The 27,362-nt window shown below is 46.1% G+C and overlaps 2 protein-coding genes across 4 annotated transcripts in view; both read left to right on the top strand.

Moving 5' to 3' along the window:
* The window catches only part of BRWD3 (bromodomain and WD repeat domain containing 3), a 49,382-nt gene extending 40,252 nt beyond the window's left edge, over positions 1 to 9,130 (top strand). For all 3 annotated transcript variants that reach the window (XM_085060668.1, XM_085060669.1, XM_085060670.1), the window contains 4 exons: positions 428 to 591; positions 1,098 to 1,195; positions 1,628 to 1,786; positions 2,901 to 9,130. In XM_085060668.1, coding sequence (XP_084916794.1) covers positions 428 to 591; positions 1,098 to 1,195; positions 1,628 to 1,786; positions 2,901 to 3,688 — 1,209 coding nt within the window. In that variant the 3' untranslated portion in view covers positions 3,689 to 9,130. The remainder of the gene's footprint in view (positions 1 to 427; positions 592 to 1,097; positions 1,196 to 1,627; positions 1,787 to 2,900) is intronic.
* A 719-nt stretch (positions 9,131 to 9,849) lies between these two features.
* LOC146437560 (syntaxin-1B-like) lies at positions 9,850 to 13,393 on the top strand. The gene has a single exon (XM_085060671.1). The coding sequence runs from the start codon at positions 11,363 to 11,365 to the stop codon at positions 12,242 to 12,244; it is 882 nt and encodes a 293-aa protein (XP_084916797.1). The 5' UTR covers positions 9,850 to 11,362; the 3' UTR covers positions 12,245 to 13,393.
* Positions 13,394 to 27,362: the final 13,969 nt, after the last annotated feature.

Here is a 27,362-nt window from a genome sequence, read left to right as displayed (position 1 = left end):
CTTCTCTGTGCAGCTCTGTGGGGGTGGTGTGAGGACACTTCACCAGGGATTTAGAGCAAAAACAAAGGTGAGGAGACATGAAATCCAATTGTTTTTCCAATTGTTTTTGGTCTTCAACTTATCTTAAGGCCTGCTTCAATGCTTTATGGGGATTGACAAAGGGGATTGTATTCCAGTAATCCAGATATACATTTTCCTTTAACTCTGGAAATATTTTGTACTGTTATTAAATCCTTCTATGAAAACACTTTGTGTTGCAAGAATGCACATGGCCCATGGAAGGAAATAATCTATAAAGAACCTTGTAATGGAAATCGCTGTGAATTTTCCCTTTGTGCTTCGAAGTCTGGACATCTTTGTGATGTTTTTTTGGTTGATCTTCAAGTTATTCAGCTCTAATAAACCTGACCATTCTTTCTCACTGCAGATTTACAGCATGACCCTTCGACTCTCTGCCTTATTTGAAAATCACATGAAAAACATCATCTCTGAGTACAAGTCAGCAATGCAATGTCAGAAGAGGAAAAGGCCTCGGTACCGAAAACGGCTGAGGAGCAGCAGCAGCTCCCCCTCAACCAGCAGAGCATCCAGGTAAAACAGGGATGGGGAGCCTGGCTGGCAGTGCCATTCCAGAGGATAGGGGTAGATGTGCTTTTGGGAATAACCAGCAACAGTGTTGCTCAGTTCCCCATGAAGTTGCTCTTTTGGGAGACAAAATCATGCTCAGTTTGTAGTTTGTAATTCTGGGAGGTGAAAGATGATGTGGTTACAAATGTTCCCTCTGGAGGAAATGGAAGATCAGCTGTCTCTTCACCTTTTAACTGTTGAAAAAAGTGTTGGATAACACTTTCCTACCTTCATCTGATACATTATCTAAGTAAACTGAGTGTTGGTTGTAAAAAGGGAGATAAAATCTTGTCCCTGCCAACTCCTCTAGCAAACAACATGTTGGTGTAGCTATTTTTAGTGTTATCATGCCTGGGAAAAATAGATCATTTGTGTGATGCAAAAATCAAGGCACTTTGCAGGAGAAATCAGTTTTGTGTTTGAGTCTTTGGTGACAAGAGATTTATCTCTTTGGGGTATTCTGTTTGCAGCCCAAAAGGGAAACAGAAGCAAATGAAGATCCAACCTAAACCCAACCAAAATACCTCACTGCCCCTGACCAGGACTAACTCTTCAGTTTCATCTCATGGTGAGGAGAAATCCAGCCTTTCTCTTACAGCAACCTGTCTGTGCAGCTTGAGTCTGATCCTCATGAGACACATGCAAAACCCACCTGTTGGAGGAGCAAAGTCCTGGAAATGTGTTGTCTGTAGGTTGTTTTAGCTGAGTTTGGCTGTTGGGAAGGTATGGGTAAGGATCAGGGAATTGAGAGCCTGGCTCTGGCCGTGATAAGAATTAATCCAGTGACAAAAGCCCAGCCTGTACGTGGGCTTTTTTCCTACAGCAGTTATGGATAAATTATGGGATTACGCTCAGGAATCTCTTTCCATGGCTGCAGAGCAGCTTGGTGAGATGAACCTGACTTGGGCTGTTAACTCAGGGGATACAAAACCTCCCCAGACACAGGAATGTAAATAAAGCACAAAAATCACCCTGTCCCCTTGTGGTGTCCTGTCTGAAGTTTCAGATACAGCAGAAGAACCTCTGGGTTCAGCCACTGGTGAAGAGCTGGAGGGTCAACCATCTTCGTCAGGCTCAAATGCACAGAGCCGGAGTGGAAATGCCATAGATCCAGGGAAAAGCAGACCAGTCAGGAGCAAATCTACACCAGTGAAACAAGGTGAGAAATAATAGGATTCTGTGCTTTGACTGACTGGTTTCACTAGAGATGAAAGATCTTGCTTCTGTCTGATGTTTATGGAATTATTGCCTGAGTGTAGCATTATATATATTCCTAAACTGTACCAAAAAAAATTGAATTTACTTTACTCCTTACAGTTCTGTGGTGTCTTGTCTGAGGTGTGGAATGCAGATGATCCCATGTGCACTTTAGTGAAGTCCTTTAAAATCTCTGCAGATGGAAAACTTGATTGCTCTTAAACTCCTACAGTTCTTTCAGGAATTACAAAAAGCAAGCAAACCAAGAGAATCCCCACCCCAAAACCTTCGCCTTTTATTAATCAAGCTGAAACCAAAGATGAAAAAAGTATGCAAAAAAATCTAAATATTTTTCTCATACTTCAGACAAAGTAGTTGTGATTAGAAGGGAACCTTAGAACCTTTCCCAAGTCCACAGTCCTGTGCTGTAGCAGTGCTAGATGCTGCAGGTAAGCTTTTCTTGTCCTCTGTTAAAGGATATTTTATCTTCATTGTCAGATTCATAACCCTGAAAACATATAGGATTTTGGGTCCCAAGCCAGCAAAACACTTTATTTAATTTTCGTTAAAGGTGTTCAGCAATCCCAGTGAGCTTTCTTGGGTCATTTACTCTCTTGAGTTATGCTTTCCATTAATACTCCTGGACTAAGCCTTTTGAGAATATGCATTTGATAGGGAATAAATGGTGCTTGCAGAGTGTTATTTTAATGTATATAGGTTTGAAATGGATTTTGGGGTTTTTCCTGCCTTGGCAGCCCAGGTAGAATTCACCTGACTAATGTTTGTGTCCAACCTGGTCACTCTGGTCTCCTTTTATTGCCTGCATCTTCACTGAACCCTTAGTCAGGAGAGTTTGCAGTCATTGCTTCCAGATAAAAACTGTTTTTACTCTGATAAATTTTCCCCTTAGAGCACCTGCTTGTGTCCACAGCACAGAAAGGATGAGTAGCTCCAAGCTGCATCATCCCTGAGCACACCTCAGAGCCAGCTGAGGAGAATCCCAAAGGCAAATCCCACTTTTTGTTTCCTGTCTGGCTGTGGTGTGATGCTGATGGGGTTACTTTGTGTTTGCTCAGATCACTCTCCTGATGGCCCCCTGACCAACGGGGATGGCAGAGAGCCCCGGGCAGGAGTCAAGAGGAAGCTGCTGAGCGCCTCGGAAGAGGATGAGCACCTGGAGGAGGCGGAGGAAGAGGACAAGAAGAGAGAATTAAAGGAAAAGTCTGGTTTGTCATCCTCAGAAAGCGGGGAATCGGGATCCAGCTCCAGCTCTGAAAGCAGAAGTGGCTCTGATTCCGACTCGGAATCCACCTCCAGAACAGACCAGGATTACATCGACGGCGACCACGACTACAGCAAAGTTGTGCAATCCAAAAAACCCAAGCGGAAAATCAAACGGAAACTCACCGCGGGCAAACGGAATTGGCAGGGCCGAGGGACAGGGAGGAGGAGGGGCAGATGGGGCAGGTGGGGCAGGTGGAGCAGAGGGGGAAGAGGGGGCAGAGGTGGAAGAGGCTGCGGCAGAGGAAGAGGAGGCGGCCGGGGAGGAAGGAGAGGCCGAGGAGGCCGAGGAGCTTCACGAGGAGCCACCAGAGCCAAACGCGCCCGGCTGGCTGACGATGAGTTTGAAAACCTCTTTGGGGGACAGTTTGGGGAGAACGTGTTTGGAGGGAGATTCAGCCGACCCCCTCGGATCAAAACCAGGAACGAGGGCAGGAGAACTGTCCTGTACAACGACGACTCCGACAATGACAATTTTGTGCACACCGAGGATCCTTTGAACCTTGGTACTTCCAGGTCAGGCAGGGTGCGGAAAATGACAGAAAAAGCCAGGGTCAGCCATCTCATGGGATGGAATTATTGACAGATGGAAAACTTTGGAACAATTTTAAAAGAACTTCAATGGCCTTCTACTGCAGGGATTTTACCAGAAATTCTACCAAGCAAGTTGTGCGGGGACTCCACTCACGTTTCACAGTGGTGCTTTTCCATCCTGTCAGTTTGTGTTTGTTTTAAAGCTTCAGATCTCCACACTTCATTGGTCAAAACAAGCCTTAGTCATTAGGCCTTAAATTACAGAAATTCTTCCCCACACACTACGAGTTCATCGCATTACAGAGGCTTCCAGCTTCTCAGTAAGAACATGACATTTTCGAGTCACGCTTATGACTTCTCTCCCTCGTTTTGTTTTTGTATTATAGAAATAGCACCTTCTTACAGAGTTTTTATGTGGTTTCTGCCATAAATCCTTAGACACAGTAATAATTATAACTTTTGCACAATACACCAATCCTAAAGGCAGCTATAAAATGTTTACAGTTTCTATATTGTAAGAAGGATCTGGATTATTTTAATCTTCCCAGGCCAAACGTTGATGGAATTGTGCTGAACTGAAGTATGTCCATACTACAGTTTTGGGGGTCCTGATGTGCTTTCTATCGGTTCTTTATTCGTGTAAAAAAAAAAAAGTGACAAAGGGTTGGTGCCTTGTAAATATGTAGCAAACCTTTGATGTGGTGTGTCCTATGTGTGCATTAACTTTATTAAAAAGAGAATACTTGAGAAGTATGAATATCTAGACAAAAGGTGCCAAATGCAAAAGTTACTTGCATCTATTTTCTTTTTGTCCTCTCATATTTTTATAGTATTAATCGAGATTGTGCAGCTAAAGGGGTGACTTCAACATTTGAAAGGTTCCTCCTCTTCAAAGCATGATTTTTAATAGTAGCTCAGCTACCTCTTATTTACAACTACTGGAAACTGAAAAGAAAATAGATGCTGTTATTCAGAGCGTGGTGAAGAAGAGGCGAGAAGGGGTGGAAGTTGTGAGTAGCTGTATCTTCCTTGTGTTGCCACCAAGGAAACAAATGCAGTGGTTCTCAGAGTTGTCAGCAGCAGATGTGTGGGGCAGTGGGGATTTGGTTGTGCAGAGGGGCTGGCTGCCTCCCCCTGCCCTGCACTCCAAGGAAATGTGGGTTTGAGGTGCCGAGGGAGTTGTCACCCCCCAGACTGACTCTTGTGTCTCAAGCTTCCAGAAGAGAATTCCTGTTGCACTGTGCTCTTGTTATCCTGGGAAATGCTGACTTGAAATCCTCTGGCAGTGGTAGTGCAATTGGTGAGGAGATTCCTGCTCTGGCTCCTCGGTGACCTCGGCGTTGGCGTGGGCTGAGCTGGAGGTGAGCAGCCTCTTCCTTCCTTCCCGGGCTCTGGCTGGAATGTAGATGGGATTCCAATTTCCTCCCGTTGTCTGACAGTTCAGAGTGAGGCAGGTTGCAGAGAGAACAAGTAAAAAGAGACTGCAAAGTTCCAGTGGAGTTTTTCAAGGTTTTTAGGGTTTTTTTAAGCTTTCATCCAATATCCCGAAGTTCTTCTGTGCACAGCTTGGTCAATAATTCTGGAAAACCTCAGGCAGCAAAGAGTGACCCATGTATATTCTCAGATGCAGAAGGAATTTAATTTTTGACTTTCTATATTAAGCACTAGCTATTTTATCTCGCTTTCCAAAAAAATCCTAGTTAGATGCAAAAATGACTTGAAAATAAAAGAAGCAGAGGTTTAGTTTTGTGATGGAGGAGAGTATATCCTAAATTGCTCATTAATATGAGTTTATGGTACAGTACAAAAACCACACTTTTAATTTTGTAAGGAATGTTTGGGATCAGCTGTAATCCATTGCTGGACTTGATTTGGTTTTTGATGGGGAGGGGGGAAAGAACCAAGTGCAGAGGCTCTCCTAGTTCTGTGTTGGGCTTTAAAGTATAAACACCTGTCCTATCATCTCTCTCATATATCTGTATATATATACACGCATTTATATTTATAAGAAATGTATTATTTGTTTGACTGATTGGTCTTTTTACATATGGTAACCAGGAATAGCATGTATGCATCAGTCCATAGTTGGAATCATATCCCTTAGATCAGTCCTGTGAGCTAATGTAAACACTATGGGTTCTGTCCTAAAGCCTGAAAAGCTTGAAATGCAAAAGAAATGCTTTTTTCCTATATTTCTGACTGGCTGAAAATCCACTTATTCCTTATTTATTTTGTGTAGGGGTTGGGGAGAGAGAAACCACAGGGATTCCAGAGAAATCATTTTATAAGTTGGTGTATTTTAGCAGCAATTAGAGTAAGATTAAATATGTTCTTAAATGTATCTTTTCTCTGTACTGTGAAGATACCAGTGAAGCATCACTTTGCTGTGGCGTAAGTATTACTGTGTCCCATGACTATGAGCTAGAGCAGGGGGTGCTGGGACAGCAGAACTTAGTGTAAAAATTGAAAAAAAAAAAGCTTTTTTTTATGCATGAGAACCTTTAATAAGCATGACAAATAATTTGGGTTTAGAGCTGTTCTTTTTGCTTGGATTTGTGTCTGGATTCTTTCTCTGAGCTGGGCAGTTGATTTCTCATAGTTCTGTGGAATAATGACACTTTGTAGGAATGGATGCTGTCAAATCCCAAATCCTATCAGGAGCCACTCATGGGTATGGTAAACTTAGGATGAGCCCACCAGGTGCAGCAGAAACAGGATTTAAAGTGATTTAAACCATCCAGGTCTCCCTGTTCCAGACCTCCTGAAGGTGCTGAGCTCCAGGCAGGCTGCAGAGTCAGGACTGTTCCATCTTTCCTTGCACTCCACAAAAAACTCCAGCCAATGCCTAAGGAATGGGATTTAAGGTCTGATTTTGAATGGGATTCCTGAGCAGGCAGGCCAGGGGCTCCTCTGTTCCTGTAGATGTTTGGGCATTGGTGCCTCTGTTCCCTTGAGATGGTCTGCTGGCAGGATCCCAATCCTGAGCTGCTGGGGCACTTCAGGGCACTTGGGGACTCCTTGGAAAAGGCCTCAGGGCCACACACTCCATCCTCCACAGAGAGGGCTGAAATCTGCTGTGTCTTTGCTCTCAGCTTCTCCCAGCTCCAGCCCACTGTCCCTGCTGTGCTCCCCTTTCTCTCCAGACCAGGGCATGGATGACAAAGCTTCTCTGGCAGTAGTGGGGTGCTGTTGTCTTGGATATTAGGGCAAATTCTTTCATGGAAAGAGCAGTCAGGCATTGGGACAGGCTGCCTAGGGAGGTGGCAGTCACGATCCAAGAACTGAGCACTTGGTGGTTCAGTGGCCATGGTGGGATTTGGTTGAAGGTTGAACTTGATGATCTTGGAGGGCTTTACAAACCTTACTGATTCCATGATTGAGCCCAAACTTCACCTGCTTTTTATTTTCTCCATCACCTTTCCATTTTCTCTTTGCCATGCCCCACCTCTGTCCTGAAGTTTCCTTGTATAGGCTATTTATTTATTCTCTTGGAAACTTGGGATATCGTGATGAATTTTATTTCAGCTGGCCTGCCAGGCTGTAACGTTTAATCCAAAACTTTGTGTTGGTGCTTGAACTTGGATGGATTTGGGCAGTTTTATCCCTCCTCCCTCTTTCCATCACTCCCTTCTCCATCAGCCAAGCAGAGGCCATCCCCTAAAGCCAACCACCCCCACCCTGCACACACAAAACCATTTCGTGGGGAAATAATTCATGGAGGATCTTTGGCTGCTTCAAATTCTGCATCCTGTTGTGAAGTTTCATTTTCCTGGGATGTTTTCCTCAATGTCCGTTGGCTTCTCCTCCTGTGTGGAAGCAGAAGGACTGAGTAGTTCAGAGAGCATGGAAAAGAGCTGGCACCAGGGGTGTGTGAGAGTTTTTAATTAATTTAAAAAATTTAAATATTTGGAGGTTCTCTTGACTCCCAAAAACAAGATGACCCTTGCCAAGCATTTGGAAAAGCTGCTCCTGTGTGTCTCGGGAATGTTTTTGCACTCCAAATCACAGAATATTAACGTGAGAAAATCAATTTAAATCACTAATCTTCAATAAGAACTTGATTAACTCCATCTATGAGTGGTGAACACCAGGGAAAAGTGAACAGCTGTAGGTTTAAGGATGTCGTGTCCTGATCTGGAGCATCCCGTCATGAATTTCTTGGGTTTAAAATGTCTTTGTGTGTTTACATGTCTTAATTTTATCTTTTTATTTAAAAACCATCTTGCAAAGTTTTATAAAACGCTGATGATTTCCTGAAGGAGCAGTTACCCCTCCCAGGCTAACTATATTTAGTAGGCAGGGAGCTGTTGTTGTGTTCTTACAATGTGTATTATATAGCAAATCCCTGCGCATGAGCGACAGAGACTTTTCAACTCTTTAATATATCCGAGGTTTACACATGGTAAAAAAAACTCCTTTATGTACAGTAAGTAACAGCCTGCAAAATTTAGTCTAAAAACTTGTCTTCTTTTAGTCTTAGAAATGCAAAGACCTGTTGGAAGCATGTACATTTTTACTACGTCCTGTTCGGCCCACAGCGAACTCACACAACTGTGCTACGAATCCCTGAAAAATTTCGATTTCCAGTGGGAATTGCTGTCACAGCCTTAACTCTAGTGTTCTAAAAATGGTGCTGAAATACATTTATGTGCGGGATGTGGGTACCTGATCCAAGTCTGTGAGACTTCCAAGGCAAACCAAGCACTTGGAGTTACTACTCCTGGTAGTAACTGCAGCCATGCCGGGGAGCTGGCAAATATGTAAATAGTTGGGAAATAATTCCTCCAGTGGGCAATTAGGAGCAGTTTGTCACTTTGGGGGTTTTCTTTGGCAAGCACTGCGGATCTTCCTGGGGTTTGGGTCTGTGAGGAGCCATTTGGGGGTGGAGGGTTGGGGGGGATGAAATCCTGCTGGATTATTTGCAGGTAAAATCCAAATCCGCCGTTTCTCTTCCTAAAATTCCTCCTCAGAGAGTGGTGGCTGCTCGGGTGTGTTCAGAACTCAACGTCTGAGGATTATTTTTCTGTAGAAATATTTCTGTAGAAATATGAATTCAGGCTCTTCATTCCTCCATGAGTCATTAGAGCAGATTTCATGTAGAAATACCACTTGATGTCAGAGCAAAATTCACATGATTTAGGCTCTCCAGGTCATGTTCTGGATTTAAAATACTCCAAAAATGCACAAAACTATTAGAATTATGTCTACTTTCTATATTAATTTTTTTTTTCAGGTGATATTTATGCCCATATCTTCACATCCGCTATCTCAGGTCCCTTTAATGAATACTTCAGGGATTTTGATGCCACATGTTGGCAGACCAAATGTAATATTTATATGCAATGAGCTGTTAGTTTTTTGTATTGTACAAATGTAAATTTGTAAAGATTTTTTTCTAGAGTTTTTTTGAAGTCACTGATGTAATCTAGGATGTTTCATTTTCCAGCTGTGGGATTGTCTTAATAAAAAAAAATAAAAAGAGAAACTCTTACTTTGGTTTTGCATTGCTTCCTGAGTAGTTGAGACATTAAAAGGTAAAAAAAAAAAAAAAAAAAAAAAAGGTAAAATGGAGGTTTTAATGTAAAAAGAAAATTGCTTTTTGAATCAACTGGATAATTTTATAGTTTTAAAGGAAAGTTTTATAAACTGGAAGTAGAAACTTTATTTATAAAGTGGGTAGAGAAGCTTTATAAACTGTGAAGATCTCGAGCAGCATGGGCTGGAGACCCTCACCTCAATCACCATCTGACCTGGCTCCAAAATACCATTTTTCTGGGGAAAAAGGATAGGAGCAGCTAATGATTTCCTGGGAAAGGAAGGGAAAAATGCCTGAAAGTGCTGTGAAATGGCTCAAAATGCCATTAAAGGAGCAGGGGAGGAGGAGGAGGAGGCTCTGGGTGAGGTCCCTCAGCCACCATGGGACACAGGTGGGTTCAGGGGGTGACCTGGCTTGAGGAGAAGGCTGTACTTATTATCTAAGGATTATTCCATGGAAAACAAGGAATTACTCCTTTTCCATCTCTGTTCTTACCCTCTTGTTAAACAACAGCAATAACATTGTTTAAACAGGGATTTTTGGGGGTGGCTGGGGCTGGGTTTGTGTAGAGCTGACAGGGGTGCTCCAGGCTCAGCTGGGGGCAGGTGCTGACAGTAAATACATGGAATAAAGTCAGGGGGAATTTCTCCATGGAAAGAGTGGTCAGGCACTGGAAATGGCTGCCCAGGGAGGTTTGGGGTCCCCATCCCTGGAGGTGTCCAAGGAGTGACTGGATGTGGCACTCAGTGCTCCAGGTTGGTGACAAGGTGGGGATCAGGCACAGGTTGGACTCAATGGTCTGGGAAGCCTTTTCCAACCTTAATGACTCTGGGATTCTATTCTGACTTTTCCCCCTCATTAATCTGCTGACTTATTTGACATTTCACTTTATTGCTCTGATTCCCAGTGGCATTTCCTCTCTGATGGGAATGAATATCTTCTTTTCAACACAACACTCATCCTCCAAACCCCAGGGACAAAAGGGCTTTTTTTTGGCCTCGATGGTTACAGAGACCAAAATTAAGCTTGTTTTGCAGAGAGCCTGGAACCCCCCTTTTATGTTCATTCATCAGATGGCATTGGAGGGAAGGAATTCCACTCCCTTCAGAGCTGCTTGACCTTTGTGAAACCCCCTTGGCTGTCTCTCTGTCAATATTATATTGATATTATATCATAGCTGTTATATACTTTATATCATATGTGATAACACATGTTATAAAATACATTATATAAAATACCAGAATGGTAGAGAACAATTGTTTTTCCTGTACACTTTGGAAATGCATTTTGTAGAAGTACCTTTTCAATGGTAATTTTTATAGAAGTCTTAGAATTGAGCTGTGATTTTTATGCATTTCAGCAGCACGTGGACTCAGCACTGCCTTGCAGTGGTGTGCAGCACAGCTGGGTCACCCCAAGGTTCATTTCCAGCCTGGAAAACCCCGAAAGCAACTTTTTGAATTAATTCTCATGATGTTTCAGGTGTGCAGGGTGCTGCTGGGGACACTGGTAGGCACCGTGTGGCCCCTGGAGCCTTCCCGATCTGCACAGCAGGGAGAAGCCAAGCTTTGCCTCCATCCCACCTTTCCAGCTCACCACAGGCTGGGATGATCTGAGCTCAAGGAGTGTTTGGACAACACTGAGGCACAGGGTGGGATATTTGGGGATGGTGCTGTGCAGAGCCAGGAACTGAACTCGACGATGAATGTGGCTCCCTTCCAGCTCAGCTCATTCAGTGATGGTGTGTGCTTTGCCCTGCAGCTGTTCCATCCCCACAGGAGCTTTGGGCACACTGATGCCGCTCCAGGCTGTGTGTGTGTGCACCTCGAGCCGTGTGGAGCCGTTCCGAAGCTCCACACTCCGTGACCCGCTCCGTGCCCCGTCTGACGGCAATTCTGGGTGTCTTTTCAGGGTGAATAACAGCGTCTTTGTGCCGAGCTCAGGTGCAGCCCGGAGCCGTCCGGTGACGCAGGTACGGCGCCGCTGGCAGCGCTCCCGGCCCGGGCCTTCCCCGCTCTGCCCCGGGAAAAACCTTCCCTCCGCCGGCGCTCTCCGGCCCGGGGCTGACGCAGGACCTGCCCTCCTCCATCAATATTTGCTCTGCAGCCAGGAGGGAACACTTGCACCGCTCCCGCAGGAGCCGCAGCCCCACACGTCCCCGCAGACGGTGCCGGAGCCCCGCGGAGCATGAGGGACCGGCTGGCGGAGCTGCGGCAGCGGGCGGCCGCCGAGGGAGAGCCGCACGACGACTCGCTGCGCTTCGAGAACCCCGCGTTCGTCGGGGACGACGGCAGCCCGGTGTGCCGGGCGCTGCGGGAGGCGGCCGAGCTGTGGCGGGCGCTGGAGCGGCTGGAGCAGCTCTCGGAGAGCATCGACAGGGCGCAGCAGTCGGTGCTGTGCTGCACCTCGGAGGAGAGCATCGCCCGCGAGAAGCGAGGCCTCGGCGCGGCCCGGGCCGCCTTCGCCCGCCAGGCCGCGGCCCTGCAGCCCCAGCTCGGAGCTCTGCCGGCGGCCCCGGCCGGGGGCTCGGGCCGAGCGGGGCCCCGCGTCCGCCAGACCCAGCTGTGGCTGCTGCTGCGCCGCTACGGCGCCGTCCTCGCCCGCCACTACGCCCGGGAGAGCCGCTACCGGCAGCGGCTGAAGGAGCAGATCCAGAGGCAGGCGGAGCTGGCTGGCATCACCCTGGGCGCGCAGGACGTGGACGCGCTGGCCGAGAGCCCGCAGGGGCCGCGCATCGTGGGCAGCGACCTGGAGGAGCTCCGGGCCAAGCAGCACCTCGGGCTGGCCCAGGCGCGGCAGCGGCAGCTGCTGGAGCTGGAGGCGCAGATGGTGGAGCTGCGCGGGCTGTTCGTGCAGCTGGAGGGGCTGCTGGCCCAGCAGCACGGCGCTGCCGACAGCGTGGAGCAGCACGTCCTGCGCACCCTCGACTACGCGGCGCACACGGGCGGCGAGGTGAAGAGAGCCGGCAAATACCAGCGGCCGTCGCGGCTCTCGGCCCTGCTGACGGCGGCTCTGAGCCTCTGCTCCTGCTGCCCCTGCCTGCCCTGCCCCGGCCGGGCTCTGCGCTGAGCCGGGGCTGCTCGGGGATTCACCCCGCGCTGGGCGAGAAACGTGCCTTGTGCTCCTTGCACAGTGGGGCAGGGGCTGTGCACACCTTGTACGATGCTGGAAGGATCATTCACACCTTCTACGATGGTTCAAGGACCATGCACACCTCGTACGATGGTGCAAGGAGCGTTCACACCTCGTATGATGGTGCAAGGACCATGCACACCTTCCTTGATGGTACAGAGACCATAAACGACTTGCTCAACGATGCATGCCTCACATGGCAGCATGGGGATCACACACACCATTCCTGATGGCACAGGGACCACAGACGCCATTCCTGATGGCACAGAGGCCATGCACACCTTGGGTAGCAGCACAGGGACCAGCTGCACCTTGCACAGTGATGCAAGGACCATTCACACCTCTCCTGGTGGCACAAAGACCAGGAACACCTTGCACGGTGGCACAAGGACCGCCAGCACCTTTTCTGATGGCACAGGGACCCTGCACACCTTGTTTGGTGGCACAGGGACCAAGGACACCTTGCACAGTGGCACAGGGACCCTGCACACCTTGATGGCACCATGGGGACAATGCACCTGCACTGCAGCACGCAGCAAAGCAAAGCACTTTTAACACTCCAGAACCTGACTTCAGAACTGTAACATTTCTTATTTTTGTTATTGTTTCAAGGAGAGAGGAAAAAAAGCCTGGCAAAGTTTTTGGCACATCTGCGGTTACATGTGAAGGGACTCAATGGCTCAGTGCTGCTACAGAGCAGCCTGAATGCTCCTCATCACATCCCAATCCTGATTCTCCCAATTTCCTCCAATTTCTACCCCCCTGGGGTTTTTTGATGCGTTCATGTTACATTTTGGTTGTTGCTGGTTTGTCAGGCAGTGGGTCAGGTTTGGGCTGGGTGCCCCACATGGCTCATCCCATGCTCTGACACCAGGAGGGGGTTTGTACAAATTTTTTGGGAATCTGCAGGTTTTTACTTCAATCTGCACACTGCCAAACCAGCCAATACCACACACATGCTGAAAATGCTGCAAACTTGGAGTGGCCCTTTTTTCCAATCCCAATATCGCCACCTGAATTACCCAAAACCTCTCAAATTAGAGCCTGGGGCCTGGTTAAGTTTTTTGGAACCCTTTGTGGAAGGTCCCTCTGTGTCCTGGCAGTTCCTAGGTGCTCATCCCAGCAGTCTCAGCCACCCTTACGTTTATTTTCATCTTCTGGCTGAGCTTTAATAAAACAATTTCTCAATAACCTCTTGAGTGTGGAGAGTTATTTCTTTGCAGCAGGGAGCCCAAAGCTAAGGAAGAGCAGAAATTGAATGACTTCCCAGTGTGTTGATTGAGTTAAATTCTTAGGAATGTAGAAAACTTGATTTTCAGGCTGATAAATTAATATTTTCTGTTGACCTGGAAGACCCCAACGTCAGGAATGTCCATGCCTATGAGAGCTCTAGGGAGCCAGGTTGAGTGGTTTCTCCTCCTTCCCTCTTCCTCCTTCTTTATTTTCCATTTGTGAGATCTAAATTAATATTCCTTTTTCATCCAAACTTTGGCAAATGGAAGTTCATGTTTATTTAATTTTCATTTAAAAAAGTGAACTTCTTTAGAACACAACTTCTAAACCACTGGAAACACCCCTTGCATCTCACTTCCAACCCCACATTTACTGTGTGGCTGCAAGAGCAGCCTCCTGGGAAGCACTGAAGTTATTTACAGACTTCCAGGATACAGAGAGAAGAGAAGAGAAGAGAAGAGAAATAAACCTGACTGAGGTTGGGAGGTAGCAAATCTAAGCTCAGTAAAATATATTTAACCTCCTTTCACGCCCCACTGTCACAGCTCCGTGCAAACAACCTCCCTGGAGCTCTCTCAGGAGGCTGGGCAGTTTCTAGCCCAACTGGTTTTGCTGCTCAGGAGATCATTGTCCATAAAACACACGAAAAAAGCTGTTACCAGCAGTGCTCTCAGCCAGGACGTGTTCCCAGGGGATTTCACAGAGCACAGCTCCCCCAGAGCCTGGCACAGAGGGGATGCCATGCTTGCACAAACCTTTGTTTTCCTTTGTCCATCTGCACCACAACATTTCAGTGGAATCTTAGACAAAGCCTTTAACTCGGAATACGAACTTTTTCAGTCTGGATTAACACTGAGAGGCAAAAAATTGACTGATCAAGCCCAGCAAATGGGTCAAGCTGAACTTTGTTGTATCAAATACACCTCGAAGTGAGTTTTACCTCCTGTTTGTAATGGCACAGAGCCATCTGTGATGAGGAGCTTTTTTACAGCTCAGATGTTCTGTCTGTCTGGAGGAGTCTGTCTCCAAGACAGATCCTGTGGCGCTTGGTTTTATGTGAAAAGGAGGTGGCCTCTCTGAACTCCAAGAAAAGCCCAGTATTTTTTATTCTTCACAAAATTACGTTGACTGAGTGATGTAATTTCCCCTATATTCCTCAACAGTGAATCCTATTTCCCAAATATTAGCACAGCAATAAACCTGAGACCTGCAGAAAGCTTTGGAGCCATCGGCTGACGGCGAGTGAACTTCTGGCGGCGACTTCCAGATGGAACTGTGGGCAGAAAGCACCAAACAGGAGCAGCAAATGTCATAAATCCTGACTATTAAATGACATCATTCTTTGAGACAAGTTTCTACTTGTCTTTATTTTTGAACAGAGATGTGAATCAAACATGAAGTGGGAAAGCTGGAAGAGTGGTTTCCAAGAAGGGTTTTCAAGAGCAATCCTCATCCTCCTCTCTGGGTGACGCAGTGTAGAGCTTTGCTGCCTTTTTGTCCCCAGGCCATATCCTTCAGGACATGGATATTTCTGCATTTAATCTGATGTTATGCAAATGGGAAGAAAAATAATCATGTCAGTGCCTCTCTGAGGTGAGGGTACAAAGGCTTTCCATGGCTTTCCAAACTAGGATGGCATAACTGCAATAAAACTCTGCTTTGCTCACTGTTTTACACTCAGCTCAACTCTAAACCAGCTCCTTGTCAAATCATTTACTCATTTTCTTTTTATATGGAGCCTGCCAGGCTTCAGAATAACTGAAGTGGAGAATATTAGGAATAGAGGAGCAGGGAAGATAAACAATCTTGAGAGCAGTGTACGAATGCTGCTTGTTCCATGCTGGAATGGGAACATTCTGGCACTTTTTCCAAAAGATGCAATTAGCACTTTTTAAATAGCTGTATTATGTGGCTGCAAAAACTGCCTGTGCTCACTGCCATGAGGAATGGATGAGCTTTATTCACCACAAGAAAATGAATTTTATTGAAAACAGGGAATCAATTAAAGACCTGAAACCCCAACTTTTGTTGGAGTTTAGTGGCTGTGTAATCTGAGTAGAGAAGGGAGCTGGGTTGGTTGAGGTGGACAGCAGATATCCATAGGTTTGCTACAGGTCTGTTAAACAGATTTCTATTAAAATTTGGTGGATATTGGGAAAACTGAAATGCAAGTTGCCTTTAACTTAAGACCTGCAACGTTTCCTCTATTTTTGCTCCATTTTCTTGCATTTTAACCATGCCTTGTTAACGTTCAAAAATGTAAATAGGGAGTGGAGCAGATGTGCATCAGTCTCGGAGAGAAAATCAGTATTTTCTCCTTTTGTCTCCGAGCTGTTGAAGAAGCTCTGGGAGAGGATTGTGGACGTGACCCAGCAGATCTGCTCTGCTGTGGAACACAGGCTTGCTCTCTTGTGCTGCCTCAGAATAGAGTTTAAAAGAAATAAGTCTTATTTCCATACTGAGTCATTGCTGCCACTTTGTTGAGCGTCTGAATTTCGTTTCAGCTGGTGGTGAATTGGGGACAGGTGCAGAGGATCAGCTTTTTGTTTTCCTGGCAGATGCAAGGAGGGGGGGAGAGCAACGTGGTTCTCCTCCATAAAGCAGCCACAGAAGAATGGAAAATTAAGACTAAAACATTTCTGATGAATAAAGGCAAAAGCACAAACTTGCAGAAGAAAATATTCTCCTCAAAAAAAACTGAAGTTTTCAAACTTGTGAAATACAAATTTGTTATGAAGACAGATATTTATCATTTGTTTTAGTGGGTTTGAAACTTCTCATGCAATCATTTAGGTTGGAAATAACCCAGCTGGAGGAGCAGAAGATGGATGAAGTCCCTCAGCCCAGCACATCCTGGTCCCAGGTTGGTGGGAAATGTTAAAACAGGTAGAGATCTCAGTGCTCAGCCCTGCCCAGCACTTGGAGCCATCCCATCGGTCCTGATCACAGGCATTTCTGACCAATTCATTGCAATCTGATTTTCACACTTGTATCTTTACTGAATGTATTTTTGGGTGGCTTGGGCCTGTTGTTTTATCCTTTAAATTGATATTTCTCATTTAGAAAAGGCTACAATAAAAGTCTTCAGCAATTTCAAAACTCCATCTTGAGAAAAGGGATGTAATAAATAAAATTAACACTGATTTGCTGATTTTTTTTTTTTTTTAACAAAGCTGGAAGATACTTTTCACTGTTGGACAGTGAAACCTCCTGGCTTTGGGGGCAGCCAGTTTTGGGGCAGGTGGATGTACAAGCACAGGCTTTGGAGTGAAAGAAAACCCAGCTGGTGATTTCAGGTGAGCTCCATCCCAGGGTTCACATCCTGCCTCCGTTTATCCTTCCAGGGATAAACTGTGAGCTGCAATTCCACTCCAGTTCAGCAGTTCCATAATTTTTCATAGTTTCCCGTTGTTTCATCATTTCCCAGCCAGCAGCAGCCGAGTCCCAGAACTCCTCTCCCGTGCAGTGACAACACCAGCAGCCACTTGGCAGCTTGGCAGCTCCGAGGTTGCTGCTGAGGCTCCTCCAGCCCATCTGCCACACGGATCCCAGGGATTTGTGTCTCCAGAGGGGAGGACACGGGGAATTCTCTCTGTGTGGGTTCACACAGGCTCCTCCCGGAGCAGATGGATCCCTTGGAAAGCTCCAAATCCCTCGCTTAGACACCTGCCGGGCTGGAGGATGGCAATGACTGCTCGGGCAGGGGAGGTGATGCTGCAGCCAAGGCTCCTCCTGGCTCCGTGTGGCTGCAGGCATGTCCATGGCTCTGTGCCCGAGGACAATCCCGCGGGTGGGAAAGACCTGGACAGCTCTGAGGATGCATTTTAGAGCAGGAAAAGTGCCAGGGGGAGGAAGGGACTGAGGCCGTGTGGATGGGAGGCTGCAGGCTCTGCTCGCAGCAAATCCTGCCTCTGGAATTCTGCTGCTCCATCCCTGTCCCACCCATCACGGCCATCCCGGGCAGTGTCCAGCGAGCTGCAGCCATCCCTGAGCCACCCCTGCCAACTAGCAGCCGAAGCAGAGTGACTGCAGCGGGTGATTAATCCTGCAGCGAAGGCACCGCGGGCGATCCCGGCTCTGCCTTTGCCAGTGGCCACATTCCAGAGCGGAGCAGAGCCTCCCACCCAGCTCCCCCCAGCCTGGCTCCTTCCCACCAGCCTCAGCCTAATTAAAGGCTTTGATGTGTAGTAATGGCTGCGCTAATTAAATGTTGCTGTTTATTATTAAATAATGAGGCTCATTAGCATACTCTGTGCGGCGGCTGAGCTCCACTGCCTGGCTCTGCCCGACTCTGCCCAGCAAACCCGGGAGCTCCCTGCTCCAAACTGGATAATCCATGCTTTCCCCAGCATTTTAGAGCATTCTGACTTGCTTAGCCAAAAGAATTTTAAATTGGGAACATTTTCACAGGCCGTGGAGGGAAACATCCATCTGCTTGCTGGTTTGGGTCACTATTGATCGCTTCAGCCTCCCAGAGGCACTGGGAAAATCTGATATCGAGCACATTCCTAAAGGGAATATTTTTGCATGTGTACAAAGCTAAATTGATTACAAGAGTGCAGCCAGCACTGTGACAAATTTCAGCTGCTTGTTTTGCTGGTGCACCACAGAACAATGGTTTTTGTGTCATTTCTACGCTGAAATTCTCAAATTTCCTAAGGAAAAGTTTAAAGAGCAGAATATTAAAGACTCCTATCCACTGATACATTCACAGTGTAAAATCTTAATGCACCTCCAACACTAATTGAAAACATTCCAGCCACTGGGTCAAAATAAAAATTGGGAGAAAAATAAAAACCCAAAACATGCAGCAGGGCTGAAAATCCAGCTTGGTTTCACCACTACGTTGCAGATAGCCCTGGTGAATCAGAAAGTCCTTTTTAATCCTCATTTTTCATAATTTATTATCAGAGGGGCCAGCTGGGATCACTGTGGGTAAAGAATTATCAGCATTTCCATTACCACCACTTTATAGCTTGGCCATAAACATTCCCTCAGAATTGGATGGTCCAAGGCTTTGCTTAGAAAGGAATTTTTACCCTCAAAACTTTGGGTGACTGAGGAACCATTGAGGAGGGCAAAAGGAAAATAAAAACGTTTATTTTGCTCATGGTAGATGGTTTTTTCACCCTTCATAACATGGAAGGCCAGCAGTAGTGGACACTGCTCCTTCCTATTTGCTTGTTTTCCTGGAAAATATCTTTATATCAGGAGCAAAATGGGGCAAAAATGGGATTTCTTTGGAGGTAGGTTTGGTTCTGGGATGAGGTTTGTTCTCCCGCAGAAGGGCAGAGTTGGGATTTACCCCAGGGATGATGTTTTTCCCTCTCTGTTAACAATGGAGAAAAAAAGCCTGGATATAGTGCTGTGAAACTGCACTGAAAGAGGGAAAACTGGGAGTGATGAGATCTGAAGCAAATGCCCTTTTGCTGGACACAATGGGATAATTTTGTTCATAAAATGGCAAATAATTTCCATGCTGGGAAGCATTTTGCTCTTTTCTAGCAGGGAAACAATGGGCACAATTCATGCAAACACCAAGGAAAAACACGTTTGAAGGCAGACAGAGCTCCAGAGGCTCCGTGTGAGTGTGGAAAATTCTCCTTTAATTCCTCATGCAGCCCCGGAGCTCCCAGAGGGATCATTGCCACACATGGTGCTGTGCCCTGGATCAATAGGTTAAAGCTTCCTCATCACTCTCTGCTAGTGGGTCAAATAAAGCTTATTTTTAGCTCCCAAACTACCATCCCTCCGTGGTGTCTGAGAGGCAGGAGCTCCCTGGAACCTGTTGGGTTTGGAATTCTTTCCTGTTGGAGAGTGATCAGTGTTATCTCCATGTGAGCATCAGACAAGGGTTTGACCCTGATCTATTTATTTCCCATTAGAGGAGCCCATTAGAGGAGATTAGAGGCCAATTCAAAGTGCAGAAATGATTCCTCTTGCTACTGAGAGCCAGGAAAATAAGAGAAAATACTTTTATTCATCCCTTACCAAGCAATTCCAGGTCCTGGGGTCATCTGTGTCAGGCAAATATTCACTAAATATTCACCCACATTCTCACAGGGAAAATGCCCAGGAAAATCCCATCTCCTGGCAGCACCTGAGACCTCTCCAAGAAAGCAAAATTTAAAAATTAAAGTTAAAATTGAAGTTAAAATTAAAGTTAAAATTAAAATTAAAATTAAAGCTAAAATGAAAATTAAAATTAAAATTAAAATTAAATTTAAAATTAAAACTAAAATTGAAGTGATTGTTCTGCCTGGCAGGGAAGGAGATAAGATGTTAACTGAGCCTGGCAAGGGGTGCAGAGCTGTAGCACATCTAGGGATTCACATCCACAAGAGCTCTGATGGGACAAGAGATTTGTGGGAATCAGTGGCATGGCACCCATGAATCTATGACAAAATACAATATTTCATTTATAAAAATATCTTCTACCCAGCACTGCTGACAGCCACACAACCCCACCTGACATTTATCCTTCTGAGCAGATTTCTTGGGAAGGCTGGGAAGAAGAGTTGTGCTGCACAATTACACTGATTTCTTATTTAAAATAGACTTTCCTTGGGCTCTGTCTCCGTGCTGACTCCGTGTGAGTGTTTGGGTTTTATTCTTTCATTAAATAAAAACCTAATGAAAATAAGGATCTATAAAGTTGGAGGGCAGGAATGACTCCATAGCCTCTGGAGAGAGGCTGTTAGCTTTGTCTGGGGTATTTTATTATCTAGAGCTGCAAAACCACTCTTTTGCTTGCAAAACCAGCTCCATTTTAGTTTGGCAGCATTTGGGGGAGGACTGGGATTAATTGAGAGGTCGATTTTCTACATTTTCTGTACAATTCAACATGTAGAAAATACCAATTCAAATTGTATCCAAATTAAAGTCAAACCTGAAAAAGGCTCTTTTTGCTTACACAGAAACAGCCTGAATCACCCCAGTGCTGCTGCATGCAGGAATTCTTCTGTTAATGTGTTTTTCCCAAGATTTGGCAAATACTGAATTTCTATAAGGTTTTCCTGCCATTCAACTCCAGGAGCTGAGGATGAACCAAGAGGCTCCAAACACCTGAGTGTGAAGGAGGAATATCAGGCAGACAAAACACAAGAGTCAGGATCACTTTGGCTGGTGTTCTCCTGGGTATCCAGAGGGATCAGGGAATTCAGGAGGAAATTCTGCAGGAAATTTTGAGCCAGGTTTTGCTCTGGCCACCTCCTCTGCTCTGGTGCTGCATCACCATTCTGTGGCACACACGGAATATTTGTGGTTTCATTATTTCTGCCTCTATTTCCCCCAGGAGCTGACACAAAACTTCATTATTTTTTTTAATTTAACTCACAAGAAATACTGAAAATGGCTTTGAGCAGCCAAGGCTGTACATAAAATGCAAAAAGCAATCTCTGCTTCTAGACATGGGGCTGTTGCTCCAGTCCAGTTCTCTGTGAGCCTGGTAAAATAGTGGAATATGGAATAACAGGCTTAAAAAACCCCTTAATTATGGAATAACAGGTTTAAAAACCCTTGTTCTGTACCAAAACCTTAAAAATTGGCAATGGGAATATTCAATTCTGCATCAGGACTTTATTGCCTGGGTTTTATCTCTTTTCCAGCTCCATGAGTGTGCAGATCTCAGCATCCATCCTGCTCCTGGAGAGGCATGGGGTGAATCCAATGTTTGACATCCTGCTGGTGTCTCCTCCATTCCCCACCACCAGCAGGAATGCTGCTCTGCCTGTTGGCTTCCCTGATCCACAACTGGATCAAAAGTGGGTGTTGAAGGGAATATTCCAGCCTGGGGAAGCCCTGGCCCTGGGTGGCTTGGAAGAGGAAAAAAGGACAGTGTTAACTGAGGAATTCCCAATTAGAGGGTCAGCAGAGCTGCATGGAAAAGAGGGAGGAGAGGCAGGAGGCTGAGATTGCAGAGCAGACACTCAGCAGTCATGCTCTGAGTAATCCAGCCAGCAGGAAAACCAGGAGTAGATGGCACCAGTTTTTCCAGAAGGATTATGGGCAGGGACAGGACAGCCCAGTGACAGCACAGCACTAATTGGATTGTATTTCAGAGCAGGGGAAATTGTGTAGATGGAAAAAAAGACGTGGTTTATGAATAATTACAGCTGACATGCTTCAGAAAGTCACATCCCAGCAGAACCAGGCTGCAGCCTCAGCCCTCCACGGTGGGAGCAGCCACATGGAGCAGAAATGGGGACAGAAGTGCCACTCCTGAGAGTTAAACTGAAAATTCCCTGCTTTGGGAATACTTGGGAAATCCTTGGGGAGGCTGGCTGCTCCCACAGCCAGAGCCCATCCCGTGTCCTGCCAGGCTGGAGTTCCTCCTGCTCCATCCCAGCTGTCGTGATTTTATCACCACAGCCTTCAAATGAGTTGGATTCCTCCTGAATCAATCCCCAATTAATTACCTCGGCTGAACATTGTACAAAGGACCAGTTTTTATCTCTTTCCCTGCCCATGTGACTGATTCACTGGTAATGGAAATCTTTGCCTTCAGGCAGAGAAATGACAGCAGCCTGGTCTTCTGCTGCCCATAAAAGCCAGAAAAACTCGGAGATATTGCTCTCCTTTCCCCATTTTCCATTTTTTATAGACATCTGCATCCAATCAATCGTAACAAATGTCTGCTCTAAGCTCCTTGTAGATTTTTTAAAGGTCTGACTGGTGAAACTCCTGAAGGAAGCAATGGGAATATGTCTGTAAATGGGCAATTAGTGGGAAGCAACACTGGTTTATGATTTTTTAATAATTTCTGTGAAATGTTACGAGTCATTGTACTGAAACCTGCTTATTTGTCTTGCACTGACCTCACCAGAAACACTCATCTGGCTAAATTGACCAGCAAGCCACACTTATTGGAGTCATTTAAACTGGGAAATATCAAGTGGCTTATAAAACACAGAAGCTGAGGCAGAGGATTCACATTTGTAGAATCTCATCTTTCTGCCCCTGGTTAAACTCAGCCACTTTAATGGCTGCAAATCAGAGCCCTGAGAGCCATAAGGCTGGAGGAAACAGCAAATCAGTCCAAAGCCTGGAATATTTGTGGTGTTAGGAGGGACAACACCAGGACTTGGAGACGCTGGAGAAGGAAGGTTGAGGAGCTTCAAGGGTTTCATCCTCAGGACTTGTTCCACCAAGGGAAAGGAACTCACCCTGTAGGATGGAGAATCTTTGTCTCCCCTGCTTTTCTGAGTGGAAATCTGTCAGTTGTGCCATGCAGTGAATTTGATCAATTGGTGGATCCAAGCCATTTTCCCTGGAGAACAAACCATTCTCCCCATGCCCAGGGGATGGGCTGTGGTGTGGTGACACAGAGGTGTGTTTGGGTTTGCTCTTTCCTCCTCCCTCACCTCTTCCTGGTTCTCCCTTCTCCTCCTGACTCATAAATAATTGAGCCATACAGAACAGCCAGAATTTACCCAGATCTTCTTACCAAAGGAGGTATTCTCCGCTGGAAAAACCAGTGTAATTGCAGTTCCATTTTATTATTTGATCTCTTTGCTGTTTATAGTGTAAATAAGGAAGACTGGGATTTGGGAGCTGCCTCCCAAAAACCTCTGTTAAAAAGGAAATCTGGTTATTTTGCTTGGCTGCTATAAATACTTCATGAAAATGTCTACTCTGTCAAAAAGAATGTGAATTTGCTGAGTGTTGAAAGGAGCTGCAGAAATGCACATTAAAGATTCACAACCCAACCCAGGCTTCATTCAGGAGAGGCTTTCTCATGATTCTTTCAGTTAATGGGATCCTTTGCAGACATGAGAATATTTGTATCTTCCTTTGACTAAAAAGCTGCTTTAAAGCACAGCTTGATGGTCTTATTCAAACAGAGACAACGTTCAAAGCCGGCAATTAAGGACTTGGGGTTTTGGCCAAGGATTCACATCTCCACTGCTGAAATATTCAGGGCTCAGTGCTGGCACTGGCTTTGTCTCACTTGGAAAGGAGCAAACTCTGGATTTGAGCTCTGCAGGTCACCTCAGGTGCCTTGTGGCAGAGCCACGCTGAGCTTCTCCATGTCCTCCTCATTGGATCCAAAATTAAATAGCCCAGAAATCACAGAATCCCAGGATTTTTGCATTATTTTCCACCTTGTTGGTTGTGGGAATATGTGGGATGAACCAGACAAACAGTCCATGAGATTTTAAGTTGTATTCCAGCTATTTTGGTTGGATAGGGTTGAAGCAACCTGGGATAGTGGAAGGTGTGGCAGGAATGGAATGAGATGAACTTTAAAGTCCCTTCCAACCCAAACTCTCCTGGCATTCTGTGATTCTCTCTTGGATATTTCCAAGTGGTTATTTCTCTGTAGCCAAGCCCAGCGAGTCCCACCTGTGTAACACAACACCTGCACATTCCAATTAAATCCTGAATTCTATTTGTTTATTGAATACTTATCCATAGCTATATCTGATTTAAACCTGCCTGATATTTTTCCCTAACGAACCATGATCTATTTGAGTAGATCCTACAATCCATTTCTCAGGGCAGTGTCTCTCCCTGCAGTTGTTTGGGCTGTTCTGTGTCTTACTGCACTCCCATTTTTTTTTTTGAGGAAAATGAAATCTCCCACATGGATTAGCATAATTTCTCATGAGAGTGACTGTGCTAAAGCCATCGACTAATGCAGTTTGCAAACCAGAATATTTTTCAGGGAGATGAGTTCCTTCCGGGCAGATATGTAAATGCAGTCTTCTTTTTATTCAAATATCTTCGGAATTATTTGTGGGAAATTAGTTGGTGATTGTTCCTGAATCAGTAGAAAAAGCACTTGGACACTGCCTGCATATTAAGGGTAGTTATTTATAACACTTAATAACTCAATTCAGCAAAGGTCACAAGGGATAAATGGTGCTCCTGGATTCAGGGAAACATCATTCATTAAGGATTAACATCTGTCTGGTAGTAGAAAAACACAAAGGAGCTACTTGGCCTTCACTAATTTCCCTGAGATCAACATCCCTTAGAGTTCTGGGATATTTTATCTATTTTCTGTGCAGTACAGATCCAAGGAGATATTGACTGGGATGGTCTGAGGTCATGCCCTGGGTGTTTATGGAGCATCAGGGGTTGAAAGGTGACAAAGAACAAACCCTCAGCTCTGCTAAAACTGGCAGCCTGTGGTAGCCCAGGATCCAGAAAAGGAAGGTGACCTCTTCCTAGGGTATTTCTGTGCTGAAATCACCTCAGCAGGAGCTTTTACCATTCCCCAGAAAGCTCACTAACTTCCTTGTGCCTGGAAGTTTCCATCTGACCAGCAAGGAAAAGCAGATTTATGGTGGAATTGACAACATGCCATTAAAATTCAGCTGGAGATGTCTCCTGCTTCGGTGGCAGTGCATCCCCCTGGGCATCTCTCTCACAGGTCAGACACCCTGAGGTACCTCTGAAGAATCAGAACTTTATTACTACAGAGAAGAAGAGATAAAATAGAGAGAAAGATAATAATTACAGGCTGAGCAGAGGAGAAAGAAATGTTATTAGTGGCTCCAATGACCTGTCTGCCCAGGGCATTGGAAGTCCACCAAAATAAACAATTGGTCTGGGAGATGTGAGTAAATAGATACTGCAAAATTTATGTTCTTTCAGTTTCTTTGTATTTAATGAATGCAGCGACTTCACAAACAGGTTGTGTTGGACAGAGTGTCCAGCAAAACACGTCAGCTGAGCTGCTCTGGCAGAAACCAGGTCACCAAGGGTGACCTGCTCAACACTGCAAAGGCACTTGGGTCCTGTGAGAGACTTGACATTGCAGCAGAAAGTTCTGCAGTTGTTTGGAAGGCAAATTGTGTTTTCCTGCTGAGGTGGAGAGGGATCAGTGTGGGGGGAGTGTGATCCACCCTTCCAGAACTTTCCATGCACCCTCAGGGGATGGAGCTCTGAGTTAGGGAGCCTCAGTCCTGCTGGGACAGTGTGTGACCACAGGAGTGATGGTCAGTGGTGCAGGGAGGTGAAGCTGTGCAAGGACACAGCACAGGGAGCTCCAGCTCAGGTTTGCTCCACAACTGCTCCAACCTCGGGAAGTTTAGTCCAGTCCCAGGATTAGGTTCCTAATCTTTGTATTTATCTACAAAGTGGAAGATGTCCCTGCCCATGGTGTGGAACTGGGTGATTTTGAGGTCACTTCCAACCCAAACCGTTCTGTGATTGTACTAAAATAATGAAAATCCTGAATCCCTGGTCATCACATTTAAGGAAAAATTCCAAGTCTTTTTTTACAGAAGATTTCCCTGGTGTTTTTTTTAAACGTTTCTCCCCAGGTGTGGCAAAATTCCACCGGCAGCCACCATCTCCATCCCGAGCCAGCCCATCCACGCTGGTGTCCAGCATCCCTCCCGGTCACCATGGCAACGAGATGGCACAGGACAGCGAGCCAGAAACCCTTCGGAAACCTCTGCAGCTCAAGAGGAATCGAAATAATTACCACCCCAGCCTCCTCGTGTCTCCAGGGACGACTGTGAAGGACCAGGGTGACGCAGGCTCTGATGTCACCCAGCGATGCCACCGTCGGAATTCGGCGGCTCCCGGTGCCACCGTGCCACGCGGGGAATGACAATGAGCCGGGAAAGGTTGGCTCTGCGGGGGACCTGGAGTGCTAATGAATGCTAAAAGCTCCTAAAGAGCCCGTGAGCTGCATGGTGATGAGGGCTTGAGGCAGCGAGGGGCGACTGTGCAGCGGAAATAATAGCTGGGATGGTGGAGGGGAAAGGGATGATGGATCAGCTCCTGGGGAATGCACCTCATCTTCTTTGGGGTTGTGTCTATCTCGGCAGGGGTTGTAGCTTTGTGGGGAAATGGCCAAAGGTGGGATGAGAGGGAAACAGGGAGGTGCAGTGAGCTGGGCAGGGAGCAGTGCTCTGGATATTCAGCTGTTGGGATTTGAAATGGCTTTTCCTTGGACGGGGGAACAAAGCTTCTCTATTGCCCCTGATGGCTCCAGATGTTCTTACCTCAAGCTTTCTCCAGCCATTCCACAGAATCCCAGGATGGCTTGGGTTGGAAGGGACCTTGGAGATCATCTAATCCACCCCTGCCATGGACAACTTCCACCAGCCCAGGTTGCTCCAAGCTCCATCCAGCCTGGCTTTGGACACTTCCAGGGATGGGGCAGCCACAGCTTCCCTGGGAAATCCATTCCAGGGCCTCCCCACCCTCACAGAAAGGAATTTCCTCCCAATATCTGATCTAAACCTGCCCTCCTTCAGCCTAAAATGATTTTCAGAGCACATCTGCACAGCTGCATGAGGAACAACTCGTGGGGCACTATGAGAGACACACAAGAGTTTTCAGTGCTTTTTTATTTTCCTATTTAATTCAGAATTCTGATTTTCAGAGCAGAAAATTTTAATTGGAACAATAGTCACAAGCACAGGGTCTTTCTGCAGTGGTTTTGAGCATCAATAACAATTAATTTCTAAAGCTCATTACGTGGGTTATTTCCATAATGAGCTCGGGCAGTGCTTGGAGTCACTGCAGCTACTGCAGGTGAGAGCAGCTGAATTTCAGGTGAGTGATGATCTGTGCAGAAAATCAGACTTTTCCTGACCTCGGTGAGGACTCTGAGCCCTCAGCCCTCACCCAGGGGCTGCTGTGCCACCTCTGCACAGAGGAGCTCAGGGAACATCACAGCTTAGCTCCCTGCAAGGAGAAAGCAGCAAAGACCAGGAAAATCGGGGGAGCAGACACTTTTAGGGGAACCCCAGGTGTGAGCAAAGGGCGTTTTGGCCATGAGAGAAGACTTCTTGCCCAGCCTGAAGAATTTCAGCTGCTTCTCCAGGATCAGCAGCATCTGTGGTTTTAAGGAAGCTAA

This window comes from Lichenostomus cassidix, chromosome 4A (genome assembly GCF_008360975.1).
Source record: "Lichenostomus cassidix isolate B80296 chromosome 4A, HeHo_3.0, whole genome shotgun sequence".
Lineage (NCBI taxonomy): Eukaryota > Metazoa > Chordata > Aves > Passeriformes > Meliphagidae > Lichenostomus > Lichenostomus cassidix.
This window is presented reverse-complemented; position numbering and strand designations above follow the sequence as displayed.

Bases quoted from the DNA above. Each gene is read 5' to 3' on its own strand.
- LOC146437560 (XM_085060671.1), top strand. From the start codon at position 11,363: ATGAGGGACCGGCTGGCGGAGCTGCGGCAGCGGGCGGCCGCCGAGGGA.